Genomic DNA, 20089 nt, shown 5'->3' with positions numbered 1-20089 from the left:
CTAACCAGTATTTTCGCCCCTTCCCAAAATTACTTCAACGGAAGGTTTCCAGATGGATATGCGGAGCAAATCCATCTGTCGGAGTCAGGTTAGCTCATGCTAGGTTCAGGCCACAATTAGCAGAGGCAGCAGAAGTAGCAAGTTTACATGCAAAGTCAATGGTTGACGTGCAACAAGGCGCAGCAAAAGGTCCTGAAGCACGTTTTGAGAAGAAGGAGCAGAGCCTCATGAGCTACTGGGCATCTGAGGCTCATGACGCACTTCAGAAGCAGCAGCTGCTGGAGATAGAAAAATTGAACTTTTGCTGCTGGATGCACCACATTAACAAATCAGAGAAGCTGATCTGGGAGCTGGCAGGGAGTCAGACGCAGCACTGCTGATGCAGAGCGGTATGATCACTCCTCTGAAACAGTTTATTAACACCTAAATTAACTTAAAATGTAGAAACCTGCCGGCAGAATAGTTTTGCTTTTATTATTCTTGTGCCTGCAGTTTGGATTAGGTGCATGAAAACCACCTTCCAGCCGCCGCGAACAGTAGTGGAAAACCACAATGAGGTGATCGGGCCAGGGGCTGCTGTTGAACAGGATTCCCAGATGAAGTTTTCAGGTGGACTTTCTCACTTTAAAACATATTAAAACTGCACACAAGGAAAGGATAGGGTGGCGCCGTCCAACGCGCATCAAACCTACTTTACGTCCGCGCAGCTAGAGCAGCAAAGATGCTTCAGCCGCGCATCAGAACTAAACTTATACAAGCATAAAAAATGAAGCGTGTTTTTGCTACCTCTGCTGCATGCAGTCCGAATGTAGCATCAGTTTTTCCTTGCTGCAGTCGTATTAAAAACCATCAGAAAAGTTTTAATTTTCACCGTAAAAACAGTTCTTTAAGTGAAACAGTTTTTTTTTTTGGGCCAATTGGCCATTGTATTCCAATTACTCAGGTCCATAAAACATTTTACGATCTGGTTCTATCTTTGATAGAAATAAATAAATCTGAAGGTTCCAGGTTCTGCATGTAAACATAGTTAGAAAATCCAGCTTCAGAGGTTGGTTGGAGGACAATTATGAACATAGAACAAGTTCAATACAGTTAGGTCATAAAATTCTTTCCTTTTGAAAATCTTAAGCAATGCTCTAAGAATACGGGGTAATAGCCCACTGATAAGGCTGAGTGTGTTTCAGGGTGCTGAAGTTTTCAGAAATGATCCCCCTGACCAGCTGGTGGGACATGTCGGGCCTTTTATACATACATGGTTCCTGAGGTGGTTGGGACGATGGGGATGTCTTCAGCCTCCATGGGGATGGACCAGGGGATGTGCAGTTGAGGGGCTAGCTCTCTCATCACCATGTTCCTGTTGGATGTCAAATTTATTCACACAGCAAATCTTAACAATCAACATCCAGAATCAAAACATCACAAACAAAATACTGTGGTAAAAACAAATAAAAGCACAACGGAGACAAGATTTCTAAGAACTATCAAGCGATGCAACTTTCTGCTTCCTCTTATTATGCAGCGTTATGTTTTAAGTTCCCAACTACTATGAGTCATAAATGAGTTGGACATCACCCACCCCAGGACTTTGGCACAGTCGTCGTAGTACTTCATGGAGTTCTTCACGAAACTGAAGCCGTTAACGTCGCAGACGTAGGAATGGCCGTTGGCTCGCAGCAGATCGAATCCGCACACGGTTTGCTTTAAAACAGGATGACATCAACTGTTCATTTCTCACACATCTTTATAGTGTGAACGAGTAAATGCTCAACAAAAAGCACGACGGCGGGATCATTTGAAACAAAGACGGGGTAGAAAACCCTCCGGAAGGATCTAGAGCAGAGATCTGCTAAACTTATTCTGCACCGCCACCATAACATTCAAATTTGGAAAGAGCCATAATAAAAATTCAATAAAAAGCAAAAAAAAAAATCGATCTAAGATTTGATATTTTTAGAATCTAATATTTAACCTTTTACAACAGAAGAAGCTGAAAGATGAAAAACGACAACAGATCACCTAAAAATACAGCACATGTTAAAGTAAAATAAGAAGAAATAAAATAATTCTTAAAACTCTGGTAATACGCTGTTAAAGATATTATATGCATAATGCATGATATCCAAGATGCCTCAATAGGTAAATTATTGGGTTTGGTCAGAGCCACAGTGAAGGGGGCAAAGAGCCACAGGTCTAGACAGAGGAAGAAAAAAAAAAACAGCTAGTAAGGGTGCTATGTGAATGTGAGACCTGGTTCTCTTGTAGAAATCATATCCTATCCTATAATTAAGATCTGAGTTACCAAATAGTTTCAGAGCTTTCAACAAAACTGCTGCATCAACACAGAATGATAAAGCAGCACAGGTGGAACATTAGAGGGTTCCTTAGGTTCCAAAGCCTGCTCCTCAGGGACCCCTGTACTTCATGTTTTAGGTGTTTACTTGTTTTATCACACCAGAAAAGAAGAAATTATCAACAGGCTTCTGTCGCACTTACAGTAGTAGCCATTCAAAATGTCCCCACTTTCCTTGATGGATCCTTGGCTGCTCCCCTACAATTCCTTTTTAAACATCTATCTTAGTACTAAAATATTCTATCTTAGTACTAAAATATTCTGTCATAATTTGTGGACATTAAGATCTAAAGAGAAGCATCATCTCCTTGTCAGACCCTGTAATTCACTGAAAGGGTGGAGTCAGAGTAAAAAAATATGCAAGAGGGTGTCACTCTATTGTAGGGCCCTATAAAATCAGTTTTATTTTTTCCCAAATTCCGTTTTTTTCCGTTTTAATTTTTGAAAATTCCGTTTTTTCCATTTTACCTTTTGCGAATTCAGTTTTTTTTACCCTTTACTGTTATTTCAGTCGTAAAAAGAATTTGATTTTAATGTTAATGATTAAAATGTACACAAATAAAATAGGAATGACCTTAAATTAATTAAGGTAAAAAAACACATTTACTCAGTACTTTTACTGCATGATGCAACATAACACAGCACTCTAAGTACTAACAAAATATTAATGGTTATGAACCAATGGTTATAAATAAAAGTGCTCCATTAGCTTTTTCAAGTAAAAAAATAAAATAGGACCTCTCTACTTCTCCTTGTTCTTCACACAGATTTTGGATGACCAGTGGTCAGTGCATGTATTTTTGTGCTTCCAATCAATGGAATGTTGACAAAACAATAGTTCACCTGACACGTAAAAGTCACGAGGGAACTGCTCGGCTCTGTACTCAGGGCTTAGCCTCGTGTTTCTCAACTTTTTCGCCGAAAGCGGAGCTGTGGAGAGCCGCTTCGCCATTTTTTCAATGTTTTGATGGGGGAGGGTGAGCGGAAATGACGGAGCGGGAGGGGTTGTGTTGCCCAGATTTGCGTCCCCTGGTGTGCATTTCCCCCTGACATACGTTCTTCTCCCACACAAAAACAGAATTTCATTTCAAATGTAGAAATTCCGCATTTACACTAGATTCTGCGTTAATTTGCCAATTCCGCGATTCCGTCCGCGATTCCGTGATCACGGAAATTATAGGGCCCTACTATTGGCTGGAAGTTGGAGGGGATATTGCTGGGAGTTGCAGGGAAGCGGGCTGTCATTCGGCTGAGAAGGGCCATTTTGAGTGGTTGCTACTGTAATACCAGAAGAGGCCTAACTTGGCTCAGGTTTGTTGGAACAGAGATGTATCTAAAACATGCAGGGTAGGGGTCCCTGAGGACCAGGGGGGAAACATCTTTCTTAAGATGTAAAAAAAAAAAGAAAAAAGTAAAGGCCTGCAGGCCAAAAACGGACCGTCACAATAAACCATCCAAAGTAGAGGCGCATGTTCTTTAAAAATAAACAAAGTGGCTAAAAGAGTAAAATAAATGGGAGCAAAATTAGCTCAGGATCATTTAATCCCATTATTCTAGTTACTTCATATAGATTTTATATGAAAGGAAACCCAGCTGAGGGCAGACAGGAAGTGCTGAAACAAAGGGTAATATCCAGGTACCTTGAAGGCGAGGCAGACCTTGCGGGCCACCAGCTTCTCCATGGCGGTCAGCATGACGGGGTAACGGATCTCCTTCCCCTCGCTGTCTCTCTCCACCTTACCATCCAAAGCTGGAGACTTCCTGGCCTCGGCGTGGGCGTAGTCTGGGCCCACTGTGTAAACCTGAGATCAACGGGTAAGCCATGCAGGTAGAGAACCATTTTAACCATCTTACAAATGGGCATTTATGCACAGATCCACTGTCATCTGATATTGTAAAATAGAGAAAAGGGAAGGGTAACATCCTCAGCACCTTAACGTCGGTGCCATCTGTCGGCATGAACTCCTCATAAATATAGGATCCGGTTTTTCGCACACTGCTTTCTGGAGAGTAGACACTGCTGCGACTCCCGATCTACAACCAAAACATGGCTTTAAACACAGAGAAAATCACAGGGAGTTTCCTACAAGTTACATGAGTAAAAAAAAAAAAAACACCAAGGCCTCATTAAAAAAATCCATGATGGTTCTGGTTAAAGGGAAGTCTGTTTTAGGCGGAACTATCAACTAGCTTCCAAGGTGGGATTTTATCCAGAGAAGCAAAGCTGTTTATTCCAGTCCAGTTTATTAGAAGTAATTGGGCATAAAAAAAAGATAAAAACTAAAAAAAAAATTTATTTCAGGATTTAATCTCAGAACTATTCTCATTCTTATATAAATATGACTACTTGTAATATTCCTATATCATTAAGGTGATAATCCTGGGTTATGTCAATAAAGTCCTACGTAATCTGACTATAAATCATGAAATTAAAAGCTGTGATTCAAAGAGTCAGAATGCTGAGATTAAAAGTCGTGAGATTAAGTCAGAGTTTTGAGATTAAGTCAGAACTAGATAGCTTTTTTTTCCCCTCAAAGGATTTGCCTACCGTATTTTCACAACCATAAGGCGCACCGTACTAAAAGGCGCACTCTAAGTTATGTGTGCCATTTCTGTATTTAACACACACATAAGGCGCACCGGACTATAGGGCGCGTTTTTTATATACCGGTACATGTCCTCTACTACCTTTAAATACCTCTACTGCGTATTTAAAAATACAGCGGGGGCAAAACTGAGTATGACTGTGCTTTATTCATGTATTTATTACAAAGTATTAATCAAACCTGGGTGCTGGCCGTGAGACAGACACATCGCAGATGACACAGCGCTGTGATCACTCCTAAATTAACTTAAAATCCTGAAACCTGCCGACGGAATTTGTTCGCTTTTATTACCGGTATCCTGGTGCCTGCAGTTTAAATTATTTAGATGAAAAACACCTGCCAGCCACCGAGGTGAACCCAGAGGCTGCCCAGCCTAGAGGCTGCTGATGAATGGATTTCTGCTGTCGGTGCACCGCTGGTATGTGGGGGTCTGAGCGCCTCCGACAGAAATAGATAATCTGGATGAACTGACTGCAATTATGAAGTTTTCAGGTGTATTTTCTCACTTAAAAACATAATAAAACTACTTTATTCCCACTGATCACAGCAAATATAGCTGCAAGATTTAGATTATTTAGATGAAAAAACACCTGCCGCCCAGAGGCTGCTGTTGAATTAAGTTTTCAGGTAGAAAAATAGAGCGGGAGCAAAACTGAGTATTATTGTGCTTTATTCATGTATTTATTACAAAGTATTAATCAAACCCATCAAAGTCATCATCCTCTGTTTCTGAATTAAACAGCTGCACTAAATCAGACATGCCAGTTTCCCCTTCTGCGCTGTCAGAGTCACTTTCCGTGCAGCGCATCTCCTCAGAAATAATGCCTTTTGCGAAAGCTTGAACAACAGAGCCAGCAGACACGTTAGTCCATCAACAATCCATCCGCAAACGGTGGCGTAACTTGCCCGGCGCTGCCTTCCACTTATCCTGAAACTGTGGTCTCCGTCTGTCATCCATCGCTCCCACGCCACTCGCAGCCTTACTTTGAACGGCCGGTTCACACCGATGTCGAGCGGTTGAAGTTCCTGTGTCAGACCCCCGAGATAACGGCGAGCACAGCGTTTATTTTTTTTCACCATGTTTTTCACATCAGCTGTGAGATGGGCACGCATGGAGTCACATATTAAAAGCGATGGTGATGCGTGGAAAAAAACCACCTGGTCTCCTCACATAGCCTACACCTCCCTCAGCCGCGCTTTCATCATCTCCTCATCTATCCAGCCTTTTTCATTTGCTTTAAAATCATATGTCATCAGAGCGCTGTGTCTGTCTCGCTGTCAGCTCCCAGATCAGCTTCTCTGATTCGTTGATGCGGTGCATCCAGCAGCAAAACTTCAATTTTTTCCATCTCGAGCAGCAGCAGCGCGTTGGCGGTGCGCTCCCGACTCGCTCAAAACGCGCTGCGGGACCTTTTGCTGCATCTATACGCTCGTCAACCGTTGACTTTGCATGAAACCTCGCTGCTTCTGCTGCACCTGCTGCGTCCGGTTCACAGCGAGCACAGCATTAATTTGTTTCACCATGTTTTTCACATCAGCTGTGAGATGGGCACGCATGGAGTCAGATTAACAGCGATGGTGTGGTGATGAGTGGAAAAAAAAAACACCTGGTCTCCTTACATTCAGCCACTCTTTTATCATCTCCTCAATGAGGTGGTCTCAAAAGTCGCAGTTGCAACACACATAGGGCGCACCGCACCATAGGGCGCACCGCACATTTTGAGGAGAAAAAAAGACGTTTATGTGCGCCTTATAGTCGTGAAAATACGGTAAATCTTGTAATCAAGGTTAAATAGTTTGGAAATGTTCATTGGTTTTTATTTTATTTAAAATAATAACGTAAAAATAATCCCAGATAAGTATTACATTATGTTGCACGTAATGTGGGAATTTTCAGAACAGCGAAAAAAGCACCAAAAGTAACCTGGACCTCATATTAATGCACTATAAAGACAGTAACAAAAGCTGAGAAACAGTTTCTCTTAGAAACCCAGTTATTTTAAATTAGTTTTGTAAACTCATTAGTTTCAGTTAGCTTTTTATCTTTAGTTGTATTTTTGTTTCGTTTAAGAAAATGATTTTTTTATTCTACTTTTCGGCAGGTTTTAGGTGACCATAATAATCTTGCTCATAATCTAGTAAACTGGTGCTTATCTTAAGGATGATAATCCACCAGATGTAAACGTAGTGTTTAGTATATCATTGCTGTTATAAACAAACGTGCGTTTCATTATAGTTTGCCCAGCTCTAAATAAAGAAGGTGCCTTCAGACGGAGCGTGGTGGCGTTAGCAAGGGTGGTGGATTCACATAGTAACTGTCTGCAAACTGTGCAAGGAAGCAGCGAGCGGCGAATCGCACACAGTGACGGCGGTCCCTGCTCCGCCCCCGCCTCGTGATACTAGCCAGCGGCGCCACTAAAGAGAGAGCAACTGTGATCTCTGAGGTTGAAAAAGCTTATCTTTTCTATGAAATAGTATCGCTGCATCTAATCTGGGACAGGTTTTTGTAGATTAAAGAAGTGCACCAGAGGCAAAGCTTATTTCAGTTTAAATATAGAGAAAATTATGTTAAAAGGTAGAAATAAGGAAGAATCTGTAGAGCAGATTTAAAAATAGGCCATTTTAATTGGCACTGCTCCTGCTTCTTCCTTACTTCCAGCAGACACCCCGGTCTGTGGCTGCATCTCCCACGGCCAGATTTACAAGGAGGTACCACTGAATCCGACCGTCATCCTCTGTGAGCTCTTTTTTTTTTTTTTTTTTTTATGCGCTTCAGGGCTTTAACAAAACTTAATGTTAGCCCCGGTAACAAAAGTTGATCATAGAGAAAAATCTGGCATTAGTCCGGGATGTTATGTTTCAGCTGTGCTTTCATTGTGAAATGCTGACAGACAGCAAGATCTTGACAGAAAATGCAATGGGGTTGCCAGGGTAACGGCAGGTCCAACGCAGACGGTCTGGGAGGCTGTCGATTAACTAGATATTAAACAATCATTCCAGACACTAAATAAGATCAACATGCCAACGGTTATATTCAATACCAGCAAAACAATGACATGTGATGGTTTGCAGTAACTTTATATCAGGAAAAAAAGCACAGCACTAACATCTGCAAGGACTGCAACGTCATTAACTGTGATAAAATATGATCTTAAATCATTTTTTATTAAATCAATCTTAAAAAACAAATCAGCAAAAATGACAGTTTTACCTAAGCAGCTGAAACAGTAGATAATTTTTATTAAATTTGACTATTATTATAACTATTCCGTATATTCGCTCTAGTTTTTTCACGTGGGAGGAGCGTCAGCTGAAATTCCTACTATTTGATGACGCGGTCCAGGTTGTAAACGCAGACAGTGCAGAGCGGTGAACTCCCTGCGGGGCTTGTGCAAATCACCACGACCACTGCGGTGAGTCTGTACGCAGCATAACAGCGATGCTGTCGCCTGGTTCCCCTGAAAGCAGCTACCTTTCTGAACAGCCTCTGGCTGCCTCCACCAGCAGACGTTGGGTAGTAGATGTAGACGTTGTGGTCCTCCGCGCACACAGGTTTCTCCACAAAGGGTTTAGGAAACACCTCTCCGTTCACCTCCACGTGGTCCTCCCCCTCCACCAGGCTGCACTCTGCAAACGGCAGGTTGAAGAGTTAAAAGTCACGTCGTCAGGAAATCTTTCCAAATGCCCTCACCTCCAAACACGAAGGAAATCCAGAAGATTTTTTCAAATATTGTAATAAACTGATTATAAACGGCTGCAATGCAAGCATTTCTGAAAATACCAAATTTAGTTAAAGATTTTTTAAAAACGTATTTTGAGTGTTCTTCTTTCTTAAGGATAACTGGGATAATTGTCACCTGCAGGATTGTCAGGGTCCCGGTTTAACACGGCGTAACGAGGCAGGTCGATGCCTTCCTCCTGAAGGATCCGATACACTTCCCTCCTGTCATCAAATGACAGCGCCAGGGCGTTACAAGACAAGAAAGTTCATCATTTTCCAGACAAAAAATATAAAAGGACATTAAAACCTTTACAGGTAAGAATCTGGTAAAAGAATAAAAAGAAAAAATATGCATGAATGAGTATGGAACAATTAAAGTCTTTTTTTTTAGACATAAATTTTAACCCTTTATAGGGCATGATCACCTGCATACCCCTTAAAAAAATGGAGTCCCCCCCCGTCCCTCAGTGAGGTCTAGAAGCACAAGATCTATATCCAACCATTTAGCAAAGATCCTGCTACATGCCTGCACAGCTTATTTTGGCATTTGACCAATTAGATGAGCCCTTGAATGATATATTACCTACTGGAAATTAAGTTGGAAAAAAAAGTTAACAAGTCAAGAAGAAGAAGAAGTCAAAAAAAGCTAATTAAAAAGTTAAAAAGTAAATTAAAAAAGTTAATAAGCCTCGTTAACAATTATAAAAATGTAAGTGGCAGTTTTAGCAGGAATGCCTCTAAGGTTATGTTGGACAAAAAAATTGTGTTTTTCATGAATTTCTTATAGAAGCACTTTGGTTCTTTTTCTTAATATATTCGGGCAAGTTGGCGTTTCTTGTTATTACATTGACATTCATTTTTGGAATCAAAACATCCATATTTTTGAATGTTACAAAGGTTACAAAGGTCTTGTCCTGAATTCCAATAACACTTTTGGCTTGAAATTTTGATTGAATTGAATCGGAATGAAACAATAACATTTTATAAAGACAATTCAACCTAAAAAAAATTCAGTTTCAAATGCGTTGCCCTGGTGGCGTCTCGTTCCAAAACAATCGGCACTAGATGGATTCTAGCTGCTTCCATCAGATTACGCTCATTTGATCACCTGAGCCAGCAGTGCTATGGGCAAAGGTGACCATTACAAAACAGCTACTAATAGACAACCATTACAGTTTTATCATCTCTTTTATCCAATCTAACTAAAGACATAAACTTCGCTACCAGCTAACTGTTAATAAACTCATCATCCGATTGGTTCAAAGCTACCTACTCCATCTGTAGCAACGCCTCAGTTCAGCCTCACACAGCTCCATCCTGCTCATCCTGTTGGTCCAGAATCCCTTCATCTCCATGTTTGCATCATAGCCAGAAGCAAACATTTTGAGCTGATCCAAATTTATCTATTATATATGTTTATTAAAATTAGCTATTTTAATCTGTGCCCCTCTAGAGGTTCTGTCGAAGTATTATTTTTGAAAATTACTTGTTTTGCCTGAAAAAGTTTGAAAATTCTTCCATAAAGAGATATATTCCTGTATTTCAGTTACTAATGCAAATAATCTTATGGTAAAATGTAATTCTTTCCTTGAAATAATTTCTTATTGAGCTTTACTAATGTCAAAAAAAAAAAAAAACAGGGCATTGGGTAAAAGAGTAAATAACTGGATTATTTCAAACAATTGTTTTGTCCAATCATAGTCCAGCATGGTACAGACTTGGGTCTTTAAAAAAAAAAAGGTCAATATATCTCCTGTAATCTGGAGAGATCACTTTCCTAAAAACAAAAACAAAAAATATTCATTGGATCAAAAGGATTTTTTGTTTTTGGCTTACCGGTCTTGAATGAAATATTGCATGTTGAGGTCATTGATGAGCATTGGATTCCTTAGCTTCACATATTCCACAGCTTTGTCAAGAGGAAAACCTGAAAACCCCAAAATACTTGGATTTTACTTCTACTTGAATTAGTACAGTAAATTTTACCTGAAAAACAGAGATTTAAGATTTTAGCTACTGACTGCATAGAATCTACCATGCCATGTTTTTACAGCTTAATGAGAACCAGTAACCAGTAATAGTGCTGCATAAAGACAAACACTTATTTGCTTGTTTATGAGGTTTTATGAGTTAAAGTTTGTGTTGGACAAAACCTTAGCTTCCCTCTTTCCTGGAAACAGTGAAGTTCCCTTATCTCTCTAAAAAAAACAACACCCAATGTTTAAAATAGGGTGGAAAACACTGCATGTGACAAACTGCAACGTGAGTTATTGTTTATTACCACAGCCTGGTTGGGTGTTATGCCCCAAGCTAAGCTAATAAACGTGTTTATCTTAGATAAACACATTTATTAGAGCAATCAGGTCAAGGCAACAGTTGTGTAAAATAAAAATAGGATAAAACTGGAACCTGGGTTAGCTGTTTTCCAAGCACAAAAGCCCAAGAAGACCTGCTTTTAGTCAGGATGCTACTCTGAATAGGAGAGTGAGACTTTGGGCAGATAACAGTAAGGCTGAGTTACAGCAAAGGTCAGAATTAAGCTAGTAGTAGAAGCAGCTGTAGGAGGAGATGATACCATTGGAATGCAAAGCAATGGCTCAGTTGTTAAATGAAGCTATAACACATTTTTTCATATCAATGTGGCCTGAAAGAGGCAGTTAGCCCCCGGTTCTGCTGGGATGTAATGGAAGCTAAAGTTGTTTTCATATTTTCAATTCAATTCAGTTTATTTCTTTAGCACCAATTCACAACACGTCATCTGAAGGCACTTTCCAGTTCACCAGATCAACCAATCTGATTGACTCAAAGTTTTCTATCTAAGGAAAACCAGCTGATTGCATCGACTCATTGACTCTTCAGCAATCCCTCACACTANAACCAGCTGATTGCATCGACTCATTGACTCTTCAGCAATCCCTCACACTAAGCATGCTTGTAGCGACAGTGGAGAGGAAAATCTCCCTTTGAACAGGAAGAAACCTCCAGCAGAACCAGGCTCAGTGTGAGCGGCCATCTGATGAGGATGACTGGGGTTCAAGGAGACAGAAGCAGAGATACAGAAAGAATCAGAGATACAAAAGCCAACTTTAAAAATGGCTTTCAGGTCGTCTGCATGGTTGGATCTGATTTCTCACATCTTCTTTTTTCTCCATGCCTCACAGATTCACTAACAGGTTCAGGTCAGGCCATTTAGTTGGCAGACTGACAAAGCCACAGCTCGGTCATTAACCAAGCTAATGACATCTTTAGCACCGTGGGCAGGTGCCAAGTCCTACTGGAAAAAGAACTGCCCGTAAAACATTTTTATTTCCATCCACTCCACTTTATAAAGATGTATCTGGACACAACCAGCCTCCATAGCAATGAGCTCAGTGGAGCGAGTCCTTTTTCTGGGCATCTGTCCTTCATTTTGAGGCTTACAAACTTAGCGTTTTAGGGTAACATGAGGGTCTAATTTGAGTTTGCAATATTATGTTATTTCAATCATTTTTTTGCAGGCAAAGAATTTGGGTTTAAATTAAAAATTAATCTCAATTACTTAAAAAAAAAGCCTTGAAATATTTCACTCTATATGTAATGAATCTTTAAGAGTTTAACTTTTCTGAAATAAGTGAAAGAAAACAGATTATTCTCACCCAGAAATTATAAATTTGCAGATGTTGCTGTACCGTCTCAACATTCAAGGGATACCATTCCTCCTGTAGAAAAGATCCCATAAAAAAACCCTGACAATTCGCCGTATTTCTTAAGTTTGACCTGCATAACGTGGATATTTCAGGGTCAAGGGACGAAAGGAAACACTGATGCAAAATTCTGCATATATCTATTGTCCCAGGAATACACAGAGTCCACTGTTTACATTTAGTCCATATAATCCTAACATAAGAGGCTGAGGACGCTAAAACTGTCAGCTCCTAATAAATGTGTCCTTGTATTCAAATAATAGTAAACTCCTGTTTCTTAGCGACTGCTCTCTCTCTCGAATGAGGTGGGAAATCACGTCCGAAAATAAGGAATATAGAGAAAACAGACTTTTATTGCTTTTTTTATTAGGATCGTGAATCGCTCCATTACATACTGACATCTGGAAACAGGTTTCTAGGTTGAGTTGCCCTGAATATTATGCTGCAGGATGTAAACCACTTTACTGGAAACCAGAAGGGAAACGGGGAGATCTAACGCCAACTTTACCTTTGGAATGGAAGGAGATGAGGCAGTCACAGAGGGGCCATTTCTCCACAGGTTCCTCCAGAACCACCTCCTCAGGAAAGATGACGACATCGATGTAGTCAAACTTACACAGTCTCTCCAGGATCTGAGTCATGGGCTTTGATTTGGACTTTCTCATCATTGCACATATGCCCACCACGATCTGTCGCTCTGATGGCTGGCAGACGACATGAGAGAAGGAAAGGAGGACAAACCCGACCAGCTTTGTTACAAAGTTCAATCAGAAAGTGTTCATTATTTATGGCTTTCAGAGGCAATCAAAAACGGATAAATAAGACTTAGATAAATTTTGTTTTGTACAGCTTTTCAGAAATTAAATGATAATTTCCTTTCCTTAAAGTGCAGCAGTGATCCTATGTAAAAAGTGTAGGGAAAAAAATGGTTGATAACCATTTATTCAAGGCATTGTGTGTGATGGTAAAAAATAGAAAAAATAAAACATATTTGTTTTAAAACTATCTTTAAGTTGTTTAATTAATTTTTGAAATGTATTTATGAGTATTAACCTAACATAACTGTAATGGTCGATGACTGTTAAAGTGAAACGGTCGCTATATCAAGGCTGACCACTAGATGGCAGTGACTGGAACACAAATATTTAACAATGTAAACGAAAAAAACTTTAGCTCTACTTTATATGTGAACTTTTGAAAGAATTACAGCACAAAAAATGTTTTCATTCTAGAGGACAATCTAATTCTAATCCCACCCAGATTACACATTTCATTTAATCCGACTATGTCGCTTCAACTACTGTTGTAATTCCCCCGCTTTGGGAAAATAAAGGATTGCGTGAGTTCCAAGCTTTATAGAGTCGCTCAATAAACCCTGACCAGGCTGGTCAGCCAGGCAGACAATGACCCCAATGGCTGCCTTTTCTAAGGCATAGGCCAGTATCGGGTGTTGCAGGCTACAAAAGACCCCAACTCTCCCCATTCCTGAGGGGCGGACCTGTTCTTCTGCTTCTATTTGCATGTTTTCTAAGCCATTACAAGGCTTAGTGGGGCTACTCTATAAAGCTTGAATCTCAACGCTAATTCAGACATTTTGAATTGATAAAGCTTCCTGAATGGGATGCAAAATGTTTTCAAACTTGGAAAACAAAGTCCAGTGGATCGTTTTTTCAACTTTTTTGGAATGATTATTCTGCATTGATCTAAATATAGAGAGAGGTTGGCTGGGGTGGAAAATCCTATGCAGAAAATGTGACACTGATTTAGTTTCTTCTCATCCGGGAGGGAGGTTTTAATCTATTCTGCGACTTTCTTTTAAGATTAGCAAACTCCTCTGTCTCACCACTCCTGCAGCATGGAGATTAGTCCATTATCAGATCATTAAATATGCCATTTTTCTTCTGATAGGCCTGAAAATGTGACCATCTAAGCCTAACTGAGTGAAAGACCCACATGTTCACTGATCCAGCCTCTTTGATTATGATGGGATTCTGCTCCTCTCATTTCAAACTATCCAAGTGATTAAACAGAAAGACAACTGATGTTTATGAGTGATCTAAAGGATAAACAGGTATGCATCACTGCTCTGCACCAAACGCAGCTTTTAAATCTAGCTTCCATTACTTTATTCTCCTGTTACAATTCCTCTCCGTTTGGTTTTAGATAAATCTTGCCACATTATGTTTAATGACATTTCATTGCCAACTATGTGCTGTTCTTTTCAGCATGTTCAAAGCACAACATCAAAAAATAACTAAATAACAGCCTTAAATCCCATTTTTTTCCTATTACGTCCACATTTAACTTACCGACTCGATTTCATCGTCCTCCATGTCCTCCTGTCGAAACATCTCGTTCTTCATACCAGCCTCCATTTGGCCCATGCTTTGCTCATCCTCTTTACAGCCAATCACAAAGCGGGGCACGCTTCTCCCACCGACCCCGGTGCCTTACAGGGCTTGGACATCGTAAACCAGCTGAAACATGGCATGCTCAAAACATAAACTGGAGCTGTGAGAGAAAAAAAGACAAGAACAGAAACTTGTTAGGCAACCAGTTCAGCTGATCAGACATCTTAGACACCACTGGGTTGCTACACTTTTTATTTGTGAATTTTGATTGATTACTCAGGGAACAGAATTGTGGATTTAAAAAAAAAAATTACATTAGTCAACAGTAAGAAGTGTAGTCAAAAATATCAATACAGAGACGCACTGAATGATACTGAAATGCTCAATCCAACTACAATATTAACTTGGCATGGTGCCCAGCCCAAGGACAAGTGTGTTTTGCATATTCTTTACAATCCTAAATTTTGAGATTTCTGGATTATATACATTAAAAAGCCTTGGTTATTTTGCACACGTACATAATAGGGATGGAACGGTTTATGAAAACCATCCAAACCGTTCGGTTCGGTTCGCGTGTGTTGCGTTCGGTTCATGCACTGCTCCTTTTTCTCATAGGCAAAGCGTTTACACTCCAGAGCAGAAAGTGGCGCTACTGCGACCAAAGCCAACCACCAGTAGTAAACAAGAAGAAGAAGAAGCGAAGCAGCGTAGCCGGGTGTAGCAGAAAAAAAATCAGTTGTTGTGGAGAATTGTGTGGGTATGGCGAGTGGGAAAGAACAGGAGTTGGAAGACGCGCCAGCAGCACTTTATAGGTCTGCTGTATGGGACCGCTTAGCATTTAGAGTGACCTACGATGACGGCGGAAAGAAAGTTGTGGATAAAAGTGCAACAGAGTGCAAGCATTGTGCAACACGTTGTTTATGCTAACAGCAACATGACCAACATGTCATGCTAACCCCGAAATCCCTCATACTCCATCAGCGCTCCGCCCCGCTGCGCTCCAGACCGCCTGGTCAAAGCAAAGCCTACAGCCTCCACTGTGGCTCCCGTCCGCTCCGCTCTGAGTCCCTTTGAGATCGTAGAGAGCATGCGCTAGATGATTAAATTCAAAGCAGCAAATCATCCAGAAATGATCCAGGGTTTCTGCGAATCATTAAAAAATAATAACAATTCATTAATTTTTTGGGATTATAATCAATTTTATAAATTTTTATTTTTTCATTTATTTTTATAATTTTTTTTTCTTTCTGTGTAACAATAAACATATACCGAACCGAAAACCGTGACCACGAAACCGTGAATCAAACTGTGGATTTTGTGAATCGTTCCACCCCTTATATATAACTAGCATCTGTTAATCCATGTTGAGAGCAAAGGTAGTTTTTAAACTTTTAATTCTTCATTTTTTGATCCCCATGGTAATAATAATTATATAGAGTATTTAATATTTTCTGGGTATCAAAATTGAGTTTGTAATTTTAGTATAGCGACAACCCTTATCAACACCTTTGTTGATATATGTTGGAGCTCGGCCTGTTTCTCTGACTGTGACTGGCTGGATGTGCTCTCTTCGTCCTCTGGCATGGGAGCTGGCTCGGTGCTCGTCTGCCTGGCTGTGTGTTTCCTGGATGGTTAGTGTGAGGGATTGCTGAAGAGTCAACGACTGGATGATCTGGTGAACTGTAAACCGCCTTGAGATGAAATGTGTTGTAAATTGGCGCTATAGAAATAAACTGAATTGAACCATAACAGCTAACATATTTAACACAAACGAAAAAGTGTAAAATAATTCAGAAGAAAAGACATGTAGACCCATAAACATAGGAACACACAGAAATAGGAAGTGATCCAAAAGAGCAACTAAAAAAAGAAACTGAAACACTTCACGGACAATATTGACTGGATTACACAAACTGATGTGCAACAGATTTTAAAATTTGTCTCAGTCCAACATTATTTATCAAAAGTTTAAATGGAGGATTATTAACCCTAAACAAGGAGGAACATTTCCCAGGATGTGGAGGGTATACGTGGTGACTGCTTACCTGCTATTCAGCACAAACCAAATCTAACCTTCATCTCGTCACCGAGAGCAAGCCAAAGTGACATAAAGAAACTTCAGAACACAAGCGTCCACTGAAACGGCCGACAGTCAGAGGAACTTGGCTAAAATCCTTTCCACTGACAAACAGTGAGTGGAGGGGCCACTTTACAGGAGCCGTTACAGATCCTGGCAGCTAAAGAAACAGACACAATCACTCCATGTTCTGAACTTTCTGCCAGGACATACCTCATTTGGGGCTCACATGCCACTCCGCCTAACCTTGATACCCAGAAATAACTGTCCTCTGTAGAGCAGGAACAAGGAGGCGGAGCCTCATCTGGGGGTGTGTCGGGTACCCAAACGTAACTCATCACTGCTGAGCCACCAGGCGATGACAGGTGGCACTAAAGTACAGCTCCTCGGGTCACCAAACACTAACAGATAAACTCCTAAACTGCATACCTCAGCTTGATGTGAACATGGAGGGCTGTGCAAACTCTGGCTTAGTTAAACCAAGCAGAGCAGAGAGTTCAGACATGAAACAAACCGCACACCTTCACCAGCATATTCTCTACATAGAAGAAAGAGCAACACAAGCAACAAATAGAGCAGCTGCTGTTTAAAACAGTTTCAGCTTTCATTCGCTGGCTCATCATCACCACACTTTGCAAACAGTTAGGTTTACCTTACACATGTAACGAGTAGTTCTAATAATGTGATATGAAAGGCCTTTGCTGTCACTCCAGAGAAAGACACACTGACAAAGCGATGCTTGATGGAAAACCCTTCGAGATACAAACCTAATTTGTAGGACTTTCTACGCCAGTAAAGAACATTGAACACCACAGACGTTACCACCATCCAGATACTGAGACATTTTGGCTAATGAATCTACAGACTGCAAGTCCCTTAAGTTTAATAATAAAAATGACAAATGCTGGTGAAGATTCTCAGTCATCCAGGTCTTAGACATTCCAAAAAAGGTAAAAAAAAAAAAAAAAAAAAAAATCCACTGAGACGTTTAGCATCCATCCAGGAAGCTTTTTTAATTCAAAATGCCTGAATTAAGGCTGAGGTCAAAGTTTTATAGAGTGGACCAAAAAAACAAAGCCTTATTTTTTTTTGGTCCACTCTATAAAACTTCGACAGCTTCGCCAGCTGGTTATGTCATAGCGTAGATTGGCTGACGAATCTGGCATTCAGAGGACGCAGCCGCTGAATTAGCCTGAGAAATCTTTTTTAGCGGAGGGACTTTTGTTCCATTGTTGTAGAAAAATAATTTTCTTAGATTTTATTTTTCAAATAGTTTCTTTTAAACTTGTTTTTCCATTTTTTTTTTTTGGCAGATTTTATCATTTTAAAATGCTATTTTTTCAAATGATTCTTTTTGTGATAGTTTTATGAATTTTCAATTGTGTTTTATAGATTGCGTTCTTTTCCCTCCAAATCCAAACAATGTTGCTAACATTCATGCAGAAAATTAGAAATGCTTTGCTCTTTACTCCAGAGGAAAGCCTCACCCTTAAAAGGAAAGAGAATATATAAAACACAATTTGAAAAGAGTGAAATACGTAAAACTGAAAAAATATTTAAAAAAAAGAAAAAAAGGATAAAATCTGAAAAAATAGCTAATTTATTTAAAACCTTATTAAATCGTTTTTCAAAGTATGATTTCCGGATTGCATTTTTTTTTTAATTCCTACTAACAGAACATATTATTTGTTGCAAGAATTGACTTTTTTAGACCTCTTTTTCTTTTACAAACCAAGATTGACGTGACGCTCACTGAGAGACTGCGCCACCCACACAAGTTTAGCACACCCCACTTTTGACAGAAAAATATTCCACTTAATGTCTCACTGCACGAAAAATAAGAGCAAGCATGGTAAAAAAAAAAAAACAAACACACAAAAAAAAAGAAAAATTGGAGGCAGCCAAAATGTTTTATGAACTTTTCACTCATCAAAGTAACAAACTTTGGTAAATATAACAAAAAATGACAATTTCTTAAATGGGAATTATTTCTGGACGCTCTACTCGCCAATTCATGTTCTCAAGCTTATTTTTTCCTCCTGATGAAATGTTGGTCTTATGATCTGTGGTATTGTACTGCTGCAAAATGAACGCCTGATCAACCAGGCGCATACCAGAGGGTATTAGACATGGCTGCAGCCATTTACGTTCAGGGTCAGGGAAACAGCCCCAGACCAACACACTTCCTCCTAAAGGTTTAGTAAGAAAAAACTAAACTAAAAAACTAAACACAAATTTGATTCAGTCCATCATAATTTATCCAGTCATTTGATTGAGCAAAGTCTTGTTTCATGGCCCAGGCGAGACTCTGTCTTATTCTGGCCACTTAGTTATGGCTTTCTTGCTGCAGCTCATCTTTTCACACCTGCAGCCGGAAGTCAAAAATGAAGAACCTTGCTTGCCTGTGAGAATGAAAAACTTTTCCTCCGATTCATTTGTGGCTTTGGGTCTGCCAGACCTCTTCCTGTCACAGTTTCCAACAGCTCCTGAGGGCCTTTTGTCAGCAATCACTGGAACCGTGACTCTTTGCAAGGAAAGACCTGCATATTTGAGTGTTACGGTGATCCGCCTCTCTTCTATTGTGACTATTTTCACCATATCTGCAGTTCTTTCTACACTACACAATAAACATGGCATTCACAAGGGTATGCTGCAACAATGATTCCAACACTGCTTATATGCAGAAAGAGGTGTAAGAAATCAATAGAACTTGGAACAACTGGAGGAATTCATAACTGTGGAGATACAGGTCCGATCTGTTCATGGCAAGCGGCAAAAACCATATCTCTCTTTCAGGATGACATTTCTTTCTGATCGGACCGAATTAGATTACAATCTTCAGTCTGAAAATTTTACCTGAAACATTTTAGAGCTGATAAGGTCCTTAATCTGATTATTTGTGTCCTTCTAAATGTAGCTAATTTGGCCTAAAACCATTTGCAGATATTTTCCTGAAGGCAAAGACAATGAGATCAAAGATGGCCGACTAAACAGCATGTTGTGGACTTCTACAATGGCGTAAATATCTGTAAGCAGAGAGTTGCTTACGGGCCCAAAACCTCCTAGTGGCCCCATCACTGGCCATCTACGCAATAGTAGACTAGGACGTCTCTTTGCAGATCTAATGGTGCGGAAAATTCTTCTTTAACCAACTTGATAGTGAAATGACTGACCGCACTGGACCTTATTTATTCAGCACACACGGCAGATTTCAACATGATGGTGAGCCATTTAAACACGACACCAATAGCAAAGCAGACAGTGGTACTTTTAATTACTATGCTAATAACTGTTCATTAGA

At 39.9% G+C, this 20089-nt stretch overlaps 1 protein-coding gene across 1 annotated transcript in view; it reads right to left on the bottom strand.

The window, feature by feature from the left end:
* LOC107093202 (inositol hexakisphosphate and diphosphoinositol-pentakisphosphate kinase 1-like) overlaps window positions 1–17632 on the bottom strand; it is an 80232-nt gene extending 62600 nt beyond the window's left edge. Inside the window, exons 1-10 of the mRNA XM_015388088.1 lie at window positions 17611–17632; window positions 14670–14809; window positions 12869–13064; window positions 10514–10604; window positions 8814–8899; window positions 8429–8583; window positions 4283–4384; window positions 3991–4152; window positions 1577–1698; window positions 1249–1354 (exon numbers count right to left, since the gene is read on the bottom strand). Of these exons, the coding sequence (XP_015243574.1) occupies window positions 1249–1354; window positions 1577–1698; window positions 3991–4152; window positions 4283–4384; window positions 8429–8583; window positions 8814–8899; window positions 10514–10604; window positions 12869–13064; window positions 14670–14809; window positions 17611–17632 (1182 nt within the window). The remainder of the gene's footprint in view (window positions 1–1248; window positions 1355–1576; window positions 1699–3990; window positions 4153–4282; window positions 4385–8428; window positions 8584–8813; window positions 8900–10513; window positions 10605–12868; window positions 13065–14669; window positions 14810–17610) is intronic.
* Between the last annotated feature and the right edge of the window lie 2457 nt (window positions 17633–20089).

This window comes from Cyprinodon variegatus, unplaced genomic scaffold (assembly GCF_000732505.1).
Source record: "Cyprinodon variegatus isolate N-32 unplaced genomic scaffold, C_variegatus-1.0 Scaffold413, whole genome shotgun sequence".
Classification (NCBI taxonomy): Eukaryota; Metazoa; Chordata; class Actinopteri; order Cyprinodontiformes; family Cyprinodontidae; genus Cyprinodon; species Cyprinodon variegatus.
Note: the sequence above shows the minus strand (reverse complement) of the source record. Positions and strands in the feature narration are given on the sequence as shown.